The 12,341-nt window shown below is 40.1% G+C and overlaps 1 protein-coding gene across 4 annotated transcripts in view; it reads right to left on the reverse strand.

The window, feature by feature from the left end:
• The window catches only part of LOC117812036, a 70,497-nt gene that overhangs the window by 22,172 nt on the left and 35,984 nt on the right, over positions 1 to 12,341 (reverse strand). For 2 of the 4 annotated variants that reach the window (XM_034682577.1, XM_034682575.1), the window contains exon 3: positions 7,759 to 7,877. The exons of 1 other annotated variant lie outside the window; for it this stretch is intronic. In XM_034682577.1, the coding sequence (XP_034538468.1) occupies positions 7,759 to 7,877 (119 nt within the window). Of the gene's footprint in view, positions 1 to 5,781; positions 5,903 to 7,758; positions 7,878 to 12,341 lie in introns of those variants that run through there. One more of the 4 variants, XR_004631114.1, reaches the window with a different exon arrangement.

Genomic DNA, 12,341 nt, shown 5'->3' on the forward strand with positions numbered 1-12,341 from the left:
AACAACAAACTTGACATGGGCGATGTTCCTAAGCTTAGATTTTGAGAGGGTTATAACACATCAGACTAAAGGGTGAGTTTTTAGCAAATTAATATGTTTAACTAAAACATCTTAGTTAAGGGAAGAGAGCTTTTTGACGGTTGTGATCTCTTACCAGTGCTGTAGTACTCAAGTCCTGGACTTTGACTCAAGTCTGACTTGAGTATGGATTTTCATCCTGAAAATTGACTTGGACTCAAGCACAGATTACTCCTACTTGGACTTTGACTTGTTATTTTTTGCATAAGGCAGAAATAATGGACTCAGTTTCGAGCAAGGGCTAGTATGTGTGTTCACCTGCATGCATGTTCATTTCCTGTCATGCTTAGCAACAGTTTCTGCCAGGATGCTGAAAGAGGTGACACCAATTGTGTGTTTTGCTTTCAAAGATTGTATAGTAAAAGCAAGAAAGAGTAGTGCAACATGTGCAATATGTAAAGAAACTCTTAAAGACCCCCCTTACATTAAGTGCCCTGCTCATATAGCAGTATTTCCTCTTTTGTTATTCTTCTGTTTCCATAGATCTGTGTGTACAGTCTTATCACATTTAAAAGTAGACACAGAATGGTAGTAGGAAGACCCTGTCTAGTTTTGTGACTTTTTTGTTTGTTTGTTTGTTTGTTTGTTGTAGTTGTTGTTGTTGTTGTTGTTGTTGTTTCATTAATTTTTTTATTTTATTTTTTCTTTCTTTTTGAGCCTCAGGGAGGGGGTGGGGGGTTTACGTGTATTCGTATTTGTTTTGTGGTTGTTTGTACGTCATGTCTGTTTAAAATATGAAAAGCAGAAAATAAAGTATAAAAAAAAAAGGAAATCTGAAAGAGATGCAGGAACAAGCTGAAACAGACATCTGTCCAGGATGAATGCACCCAGAAAAGTTATTGAGATGCTCATGTTACCTGGACTGTTGATAATGTTACTGTTAACAAGCTGCTAGCTAGAGTTAGCCTCTTATGTGACCCAACCAATCCAGATCAAGATGTTTGGTTTGTTAACATTCTGATTAATAGAGGGTGGACTTTTTTCACCTGTAGTGATCCCAGGTGTCTTACAATCAATGAGATTACAATCAATGAGATAACAATATATAGATACTTTGAGATAGCAATGCATAACCAGCACAGGCATGCTAACATTAGCCACACTGGTTAACTAGTTTTACATCATTTATTTAATCGTGTTAGATAAATTGTTCTCAATCTTGACTTTGTCAGAGTGTTTTCTTGAATTTATTTTAGCACAAACAACAAAAAAGTTAGTCACTTCAGAACATTCCTGGCAGTAACTTAGCAAACAAAGGGGTTAGTTTGTAAGAAATTCACAAGCATTCCAAGAGGATAACAACTTCTCCTTTTACACAACCTTTCAACAAATTCCAACTCTACTCCAATTAAGCTCAAAGAGGTACTCTTATATCATCTGCATATAAAATTGTAAGGAATAAGAAATGTAGGATAGGAGTGAGCGGGAAACTACATATGCACAGAGAGGAGATGTGCTGTAGAATATAATTAATTAAATGAGACTAATTAGGAACATGAGAGCAGGTGCCAGGCTCGGAGCTGACAGGGAAGACAGCGAGACAACATGCCAGTGCAAAAAAGAAAAAGCACAACCACAGACACACACACATACGCACACATATGCACACAAACACACACAGCTGCGGTTATGAGGGTGTATCGTGACAGGCACGGGGACAAAACAAGTTTCTGCATTTTGTCATGTGAAACCCCGCAGGAATACTCCTGACAGGAAGCAGAGACCCAGGCACCGTGGGGGTCTCTTGCCTTTGTCTCACACACATTCTCTTTATTATTTTGTTCTGCAATGGTGGAAGGAAGTTTTCACCAGCCAAAGATTTCTCTCCCCTAATTATTTCAGCAATTGCACAAGAAGTCTAAAGTGGTTTAAATTCAGGGACAGCTTTTTCCTCCTCTCAGACCTCTTTAAATGCCTCTTCAGCAGGGGACAGTCGAAAGGAGGAATTTTAATTCACTATGGTAGAAACTTATTGGAAATAGTCAACATCTTGCACGTACTGTTAGGATATGTTAGTGACTTTCTCTTAAAGTTTTCTTCAAAACTAATGTGGACAAGACACACATCAATGATTTGAACATGGTTTCAGAAAATAACAACTTATGCCATCATAACTCTGCAGACATTTATGTTCTTATCTGGTTTAGATTACCTTAACCCCTGTGAAATTCACTTTTGATTTGTCTGAAAGAACGTTTCATTTTGATTAAAGTACTGTTCATAGAAAACAATACTAAATTCTGTTTTTCTTATGTGTATTTGGAAGATAACTCTGTAAATACTGATGTAAAGCTTGAACGATTAGTCAAAGAACAGAATTTTTATAAGCATCGTTTTAATAATCAATGAAACATTTTTCAAGGAAACAAGCCATAAATCTACTTCGGTTCATTTTGTCTCTTTAAATCAAATCTCCTTGTTGAACTTTTCTTTAAGACTGATGAAGCAATAAGCACGGGGCTGTTCAAGGGTCAGCCAGGGGTGGCATGTGCCCTCCTTGAGACCTGACCCAGAATCATAAAGTATGATCAACTATTTTCCCCTGCCAGAGGCGGGCGTCATGTAGAAACCATTTATTCAGGATGTATTGTAACTGACTGCTTGTTGTTTTCTTTGCATGTTAATGTAGCATCATTTCTATGTTTGCTAATGTAGGTGAAGAAAAGTACTTCAGTCTTCTGACTTATGCAGGGGTGGCGTGTGTGCAAATGAAGATGTTATGATCCTGTGTATATTATTTCAACTGAAAAAAAGGTTTGCAACAGAGTGACATTTACATCTTCTAAGAGATGAACCAAGAGAAATGTTGCATTCAAAAGCAAAGAAAGCTACTGGCAGCCAGCTGGAAATAAATAACTTATTTTAACACAAGTGTTATCTCTGACAAGACAAACAGCCAATCATAGTTAAGGTTTTTGGGGCAGCCAGTCAGTTTTTTAGGGGGGCATGCCACCCCTGGTCACCTACTGGATGCAGGCCTGGAATTTTCAAATTTTTGAGATTTTAAAGACAAAATGATAACGAGACATGATTATGATAAATGGTGTTTGTGTTTTGTTTTTGAGCAGTCAACAGATGATTATATAAAAAAACTGTAGCCAGTAAACCAAAAACTGCTGTTGTTATAAAATTGAAATGAAATCCAAATATCAACAGAAAGAATAGCTCACAATATGTTTTCTTCTGTAAATAATTAAAAACAAAATAAAAATGATAAATAAAAACAATCAAAATTTGATTATTATTATTATTTTAATCATATAATATTCACAAATGTTGGTGCTAACACTCTCCTTCCTGCTCTCACTAGGATCATCTTATATCAAGCATTGTCTGTCCTCAGAGGAGAGAATATTCAAAAAAAGAGCAAAAAAATCCCACAACGTCCAGAGATGAAAGGAGCTTGTACTCGCTCTTACCGCCTGGTCTTGACAATGAGGTTAAGTACTTCTTTGCACAGGGCCAGGAATAAAAATGTCACTTGTCCCCACCAACTAGAAATCCATGTCAGTGTGCTGCTTGTAATGCCTCCAACACAACTTACTGTCAGGTTTATAAAGTGTGTGAGCTTCTGTGCTGCACTGCACAAGAAAACTACACAGTGACTATTAGACACAGTGTCATGTGGGCCTGTTAACATGTCCCTGTTACTCTAAAATAAATCAGCTGATTTTATTTTCACTTTTCATTCAGGTCAGGTTACAAAAAATGGCACGCTTTGATACTAATGAAGCTCTCATGGAAGTTAAGCGGATATCTGTAGCTTGGTAAAAGGATCATTATGCCATTATGTCTTTTGGTGATGATAACAGAAATCTGAGACAGAACAAGAGAACCACTCAAGAAAATGATGAAAACTGATTTTTTTTTCCTTGAGCCAATCTAGCCAAACACAAAAGATCTACACATAACTTTCTTTGTTGAAAACACACAAGCCAGCAGCATTTAGCAGGCTTTACGTGGTCCTGCAGCCAAGACTCTGCGAAGCGGACAGCTCAATATCCAGCCTTAGTGCAGCTTGTCAATGCAACACCAAACTCAAGACAGAGGGAGACGGGGGGTGGGAGTGGGGAAGGCTTTTTTAATTATCTGTGGTTGGGTCGGACTGTGCATCATCATTAGAGAGACTAAATAGCAGTGGTCACTGACTCAGGTAGTGGTAAACGGCACAATTAACAAGCTGAGGAGGGAGAACTGTATTCAATTTGAAAGCCTTCTCTCCTAATCCATCTCCAGTGATCAGCAGTGCTGCTGAGCTACGCCCTTTTACATTCAATTACATTAATCAGGTTATTACCCAGCAAAAAGTCAACATTTTAATCAAGAACTGGCAAAGTAGGGCAGGACATTACATTGAGACGGGGCTAAGTGACAGAGAGGAGTGATGATACTCTATTGAAGATTATCTTTCACTTATAAAAATCTGCACAGCTTTGAAACATTCATAAGTTCTTGAATCATGTACTTTGTTATTCATCTGGTTATTTAGGGCTTAATTTTCACCAGAACTCATCTGAATGAAGAGGTTGATTGTGTCAGATAACAATACCATCCAAGCTGTACGAAACTACTGCAGAAAACATGCAAATGAATGTGGTGAATATGTGAAAAGGGCAAAGGGAAACATTACACAGAGTAAGATCCTGCATAGATGCCCTTCACATATCATCTACACTCCACATATGGAAGCTGTTGAAGGATGATTTGTGTTGAAAATGTTAAACTGGGGCAGAAACTTTCCTACGGTGCACACAATAGACTTTGGTCGGACCTCTTTGGACTCCAATTTTAAGAAGTATTTTGTCGTTTGGGTTCAGAATTCCCTTTGTGTCCTAAGTTTTATTTACTGAGGACCAATGCAAATAAACCAACATATCCCGGTGTGCATCTCTGAGGTAAATTTGGAAATAATAAGTGAAAGATAACAAATGCTCCACAGCTGCAGAATACTAACGTACTAAAGACACATATGCCAGAAGTTTAGAGGGGGACAAAAAAAAGATTAAAATTAAAGGATTATCTATTGAGATTCATCTTGGGTATGATTGTGAAACATTACATCGTGACTACCGCAGTCTTTATGACTTCATGCCCAGCCTCTTGAGACCCCAACAACCAACGTGGAAGACTTCAGTTAGCACAAGTGTGAGCACTAAGTTAATGTACATTTCTGGGGCAGAACTCCTGAATATTTCTAGAAATTTTCCAGAGTCACTGTTTGAAATCAGCTTAGGATGCTGGCAGGAGGAAGTTGTTGTTTCAAAGTGTTTGGGAGTTTTGTGCATGACAGCTGTATCTGTGTTTTCTATATAAATCGTTACTCTGTTGACATATTTTTAAATTGTGATGAACAAGCCTTTTTTTTTTTTTTTTTATTCAATTTATTTGTAAAGGGACCATGTACAATATTTAACATAAATGTCACCATCTGATGCATTGTACCAGAGTTAGCTTAAAGCTAATTTACATCTGCAGTCCCTTGGCAGGACACAATTAAAACATCACATTGTAAAAACACTTGCTTGCACACACACAAGCGCACGCGCACACACGCACACACACACACACACACACACACACACACACACACACACACACACACACACACACACACACACACACACACACACACACACACACACACACACACACAATCAAACAAACAAACAAACAAACAAACAAACAAACAGTATGTATATCAAGTTAAAAGTATCAAATCAGTGGTTGCAGTGTTGAGTGTCCTTTAGCAGACTTTTCAGTTTGGTTTTGAAGCTGCTGAGAGATTCACTGGAGTCTGCCTGCATGGGATGTCTTCCATGTGTTCCTGTAGGATCAAAAGTGAGCAAAGCCTTTCGAATTAATAAATTGTATGTAATAATTAACTAGAGTTGATCAAGTATGAAGTACAGATCTGTATGACTCTAAAATAATCTCATCTTTTTAGTGTGGACTTCATGTGCAGCTCCTGTTAAGAATTCAGACACTTTTTCAGGTTGCAAATCCTCTCGGCTCTAATCCTTGCAGGGGTGTTGTTAGCACAGCAGGTGTGTGAGAAATGTAAAAACACAGCTGCAGGGTTCACATCGCAATAACCATGCTGATAGTCTCAAAATCCTCTGACACGTTCTTTAAAGAAAATACATTCTCTAACACAAGCTATTATTCATGTATGGATGGAAACAACTTGTCTAAATGTATGTAGAGCTTCCCACTGTGGTCACGTCGGGGATTATTTCATTCACAGCAAAAAAAAAAAAGGCAATTTATATGAATATGTGCTTACTTCACAACCAGTTCAAGTTGCCTTTGCTGACTGACTGCTGACTGCACACACAAAGTGAATCTAATTTAGTAGAACCTCTGGCTAAGCAGTAGTTTCGCACCCGTTTTCTCCAACTAACAGGGAAAGAAATCAATCCTCAAGCATCTATGACATTCAGGAGATGCTTGTCTTGTTTTTTTTTTTTTTTATTATTACTTTTTTTTTTTTACTCCCACACTCACACTTTTTTTGCATTTTGGCTTGTTAGTAGTTCTGTGATGTCTGACCCGGGGATTGGGTTCTGATTAAAGCAGGGAAATTCTCGTTGTCCGCACGATAATGAGAAAAGACAGAGGTGAGAACAGCTCAATAGGAGAGATAACCACTCTTTGATCCAAACGGTCATGCAGAACCTATACTCGCTGCATCGTCAGAAAGTGCACTGTCGAGCCCCAAGCTTTTAAATCTCCCCTCATGCACTTCGGGGACAGATATCCACTGAGATAGACACGTTTTTTTTTCCACAGCTAATAATGTAGAACTTCACCAATTTGAGCTGAAGTTTGTCTTTTGTTAATAATATGGTTTGCAAATGATAGCAAACTGTCTGCTCTTGTTTCCAGATCACAGCCAGCAGACAATTGCAATATGATAATTGACTTCTTACACTCAGTTACACACAAACAGCAGCCCAGCGACACGGCATCTTCACCCATTTTCAAAATATTAAACTGTCTAAGTGCCATTTCTGAATCCCCACTAACAAGACCCATCTCAACTTAAGATGTCTTGTTAAATTGAGACCTTGTTCCCCAGTGGACTTAAATGTAAAACATATCTCTACCCTTGACAAGCAATGTTAATCCATTTGGTGTAACGAACTAACATGTCCCTAATTAAAATATGCCTTTTAATGATACATACTGACATCCTGGAAAACACTGTCACGCTTCCCTCCTTTAATACAGGAATATGCTAATTGCTTCAGTAACACTGGTGTTCAAATCCCAAAGGCTGCACCGCCACATCCTGAGGGAGACGGCGTGTTGGGGTTTTGAAACCTCAGTTCAAATAAATAAAAGCGCTTTGAATGTTCTGTTTCTTGAAGAGCGTTCTGTAAAATGTGAGGGTGCTTTTGGGATCAACTCTGCTGATTTCCATTCATTTTCAGACATTTAATTTACTGTGCAGGCACCTCACTCTGCAGTCCTTCAGTCCACCACTTTACCTTCAGGTGCTGGAGGATGGATACTGAGAATCAGGCTTCCCATGGCAGCTCATTTAAAACAAATCAGGCTGATTGCTGAGTTTCTGCGCTCACGCAGCCCAGGTGATAGAGCAATTAAATCCCTTTAATTCTTCAGTTTGGAAAAGGCCCACCAGGTAATTAACTGTGTACAATGAAGTCCTTTTGTTACCTCTTGGTTTTCTGTGGGTTTGATTTTGTTTCTTCTTGATGTGCAAGGCTGATGGTTTGATGGGCAGCGAGGGACGGGATCATGTGGGTGGGGTCTGCGGCCTCTCTCTGGCAAGGACCCTGGATGAGAGTCGGGCTTTAGTTAATAGGCTCTCTCAGGACAGATGAGGTCCATTAGGAGGTTAATTTAAAAATGAACAGAGGACACAGAGAGAGAAAAAGAGGTGGTGAAAGAGAGAGGGTTGAGATCAGACCACACAGTTTATTGTGAAAGCAAAATGCTGCATCAAATGTTTATTTTTCAGTGCTGCTAATTAAAGAGGCTATAATTAAATAACCGCACATCCAGAGGAACCAATAAAGCAGATTCTCACAAAATGAAAACAACGAAGCCAGCTCCAGCCTCCAGCACAACTGAGCCTGATCACTTCCCATCCATGAGGCCATTTTCTTAAACATTGAGGCATTGTTCAGATGCATGGACTGCAGCCCCTGCCTGCCTCCCAAATTTCCATTTCTTTCCCCCCTGCAGAAAAAGGCTGAATCTGATCCGGACCCATTGGTGTGTGGATAATGAAGGGGTTACCAGGAGCTGGGAGAGGCCCAGTAATTCCCCCTCACCAGGGGAGTGGGTTTTTGGGTGGGGTTTGGATGAGTAGCCCTGCTCCGTGATGCATGCACTCATGTGAGCTTGTGACAGACTTTACCCAAATCCAAGGCCAGACACCGTCGCTGCATGTATTATATAGACATACAGTATAGTGCAACATTTCACTGCTGCAGAATTCTTTATGATACAAATGGAGCCAGTATGCAGTATTTGTTTTGATTGGATCTCATATTAAAAAGAATTGAGGTAAGATGTCTAAGGGTGTGTATCAGTTGCATTGCAGCATTTACCTACATGTGCACAGATCATAAAATAAACACAAAATTCCTGTTAAAGAAGCAACCGAAAATCGAAATCTTTTATATTCATGCTGACTTCATCATCTTCTTTTTTTTCAGACGTGGGAGTAACCCAGCTCAATCTAAGGTCACAAAAATTTGCATATCATCTGGCAAAATGGTTAGCCAATGTGTGGGCGTCTCCCCGAGGGGGGGCACCTTAAACATCAGTGTTAAGGCACTAAGAGACCCCCGCGTTCTCCAGGGTTAAGTATCTCCACTTCATTATGATAAAGATGTTAACAACTACCCAACCTACCGACGCTGTCAATAGACATCGAGTCCCAGCTCTATCCAGCACAACTCACCACCCTCTCTCAGGACCCGGCCTGAGCCTCCATCCATCATCTGAATACTCCCGGCCCGAATCATTGCAGATCATTATAGTAACAGAGAGAGAGTCCCCGTGATTGGCCATGATTGTTAGATCACAGAGACCTGAGGGGTGATCCATCATGCTGGGTGGCACGCTAACACCTCTGCGTGATGGGGTTCAGCTCAGGGGTCAGGGCCAGGTCAGCAGGAGAAGAGCCCCTCAGTGGAGAATACCCCCAACACTCCCAGTAAGTCAGCAAAAGGAAGGGAAGGGAAATCTTTACTCTTACCTATTTGAAATGCAATCTGTGACAAAATATTTTCAGAGGACAAGTATGACTAGACCCTGAGACAGAATATAACCTTAAAGCTCCCCTGATGTGTGGCTCCATTTAGTCCAAATCAAACATGATGTGACATCTAGAGTCTCAAGAAGCATCAACAAAAACCTGAGGTGAAGCAAACAGTCATGACAATTCAAAAACCTGGCTCAAAAAGGAGCTAATGTTGCTGGTTAGACTGCTTATTTCTTCAGAGCGTGTAGGTGTGGACAATCACATTTAGATTGATATCTCCCTTGCACTGCACACAACAACAGTGGTCCAGGCAGTGTAGCTGCAGCTAGCTATAGGTATGAATCATCTCATTGAAAGACAGAGGAGGAGGCAGAAGCTGTGATATCTGACTCTGAATAGTGGGTTACGAAATGCTGCTTTAGCCATGTTAGCAGTTTGCACACACAAGCAACCTTAGCTGTGATGCTTCTAATGCTAAATATCAGATCTCCAGCGTTAGCTCAAGCTGTGTTACTACCACAGACTGTATAAATAATGGACTTAGTTTCCGTGACGTCACCCATCTGTTCCTGAGCGCTGTTTTGAAGCCAATCAACGGCGGCAGCCATATTGGAAATGCGGAACTCAACCAGGCAGAGTGTGACGTAAAGAGGCGGAGTTTGAGCCTCCGAGCCAACAGCTATGTGTTCCTGGCCGGGAGTCAAGTCAGTCATGACCTTATTTGGGCAAAAACTCATAATCTTAATATCTTCTGAACCGTCGCGTTAGAAAAAAATTCACCCCCCGTACAGTGTGTGCCAATAGAGAATTTAGCTACGTAGGGCCAAGCTGTTTTTTTAACCTGGCTGTAAACATGTTTATTTGCTGCAAAGATTGTCTTTTTTTGATTTGGTCTTACTTTGAGACCAGAGGTTGCCGCTTGCGCACAAGCAACCTTAGCTGTGATGCTTCTAATGCTTAATATTAGATCTTCGGCGTTAGCTCAAGCTGTGTTACTACTGGGCTGAACTCCAACCACCTGCTATACTCCTCCCATTGAAAATAGATCATGAATGAATCACAAATGAACACAGCAACTGTTACTTCTTGTCCCAAGGAGGAAGCTAATGCTAGGTGTTAACAGCCAAATTGATACCATGTGACTCTTTCCTGTGATGATTCCTGTAAATAGTTTCAAACAGTCATAATAAAAACCCAAGAAAAACAATGCCCAATTAAAACCCAGTATCAGACAGTCTGTATGTATGTATATTAGTGTAAATGACAACATTTCAGTTTGGGGTTGGAAATAGATTAAATACAATTTAGTTTCTTGTTATTAAATTACAAATTATTACACAATTTTCCAGGGTTTTTCAATAATTCCTGGTGGCTAGATTTACTCACATAGCTTCTCAACATAAGAGGAGCTGATGACCCCATCAGACTTGTTTCTCAAAACTGGTGCAACACAGCCCGAGACCCGAGGCTACATGTTGTCATCCAAATGAGATAAGTTTATTTTCCCAATACCAGCATTTGTTCCATCAGCCTGTAGGGTCGCACACCACACTAAGAAGCAGTGGGGAGTCCTTCTCAGCACCTGCAGCTCCAGCGAGGTGGCCCGCTAGCGAGGAAAGGCTTTGGCCGCTGCCCAAATATCTGCCTGCACCTTCTGTGCAAACGCAGCAGCCTTAGGAAACCAGGAGGCAGCAATATTGTGGAACAAATGTCCTCTAATCTCAGCCTGCTGGTCTAGGGTCCTGGGTGGGGGCCGCCATGGTTGTCCCATACAAACACTTTTTGATCATGAAGTCTGATTCTGGGTGGTGATTACACAAGACTGAACAGGACACATCCACAGAGATGTCACAGCAGGTGTTAAATGGAGTCATTTCTTTACAAAAAAGATTCAGGTTGCTACTTCACAATAACGTCCTTGGTTTATTCTAATGTTCTTTTATACAAAATACTGACTCAATTACGGGGGATTGGGCCCTAACTCTTCAGTGAAATGTCTGGGAGGTTCATCAAACACTGAAATATGATGAAAATAATAAGAAATATGATTAAATCGACACTCATGTATTCATAGCCTTTCATTGCCAGATGTTTTCACAAAATGATATCAGGCTGAAGCTTCTCAGGTAATTTTTTATTTCTCAATCCCAAGAGACGTTTTCTACGAGCCAAAACAAACTTCTCTGAACAATACCACTCAGAGTTGTAGCAGTATGGGGCGCTGGTGGCCTAGCGGTCCAAGCGCCCCACATTCAGAGGCTATAGTTCTCATCGCAGAGATCGCTGGTTCGACTCCCAGCCACGACCATGCCCTGCATGTCTTCCCCCACACTCTACTCCCCACATTTCCTGTCTCTCTTCAGCTGTCCTATCATAAAGGCACAAAAGCCCCAAAAATATAACTTAAAAAAAAAGAGTTGTAGTGGTATGCTAATATCTAGTCTAGGTAGCTAGTTCCAGCACCAAATTATAAGCCTTTATTTGTACATTGAATATAGATGTTCAGCATGACATGATTAAGTTACTAATACCAACCTTTTTGTGAACTCAAAACCTATGTGATTGCCAATTTGAGCCTTCAGTGGCAGTGGCAGCTGATTACCTATGTTTCAAGGGGTTTGGCCAACCCCGTCATAGATTAACTGACTGGCCTGTTCTGAACAAGATGCGGCCCATGAGCTGTGCTGAATAACCCACCATTCATCATCATTCTCATCTCATTTAGATTCTCACAGTATGACAATAAGAATTTTGAGAATATTTCCTTTAGATTTTGGTTGTGATTTAGTTTTTTGAAGTGGTCACATACAAAAAGTCAATTCTTAGCAAGTGTATCTTTTTTTTCAAGATATTACAAGTCAAAAATAAAAAAATGTTTGCTTGTAATGACTAAAATATCTGCCAAGCAGCAAGCATGTTTTTCTTGTATAAAAATAAATACCCATTATGGCCACTGTGACCTTTAAGATCTTTGGTCCTTATTTGTAAAAGAAAGAAATAAGCTTCACTCCATTCATACATTCAA

The sequence above is a fragment of the Notolabrus celidotus genome, chromosome 4 (assembly GCF_009762535.1).
Source record: "Notolabrus celidotus isolate fNotCel1 chromosome 4, fNotCel1.pri, whole genome shotgun sequence".
Classification (NCBI taxonomy): domain Eukaryota; kingdom Metazoa; phylum Chordata; class Actinopteri; order Labriformes; family Labridae; genus Notolabrus; species Notolabrus celidotus.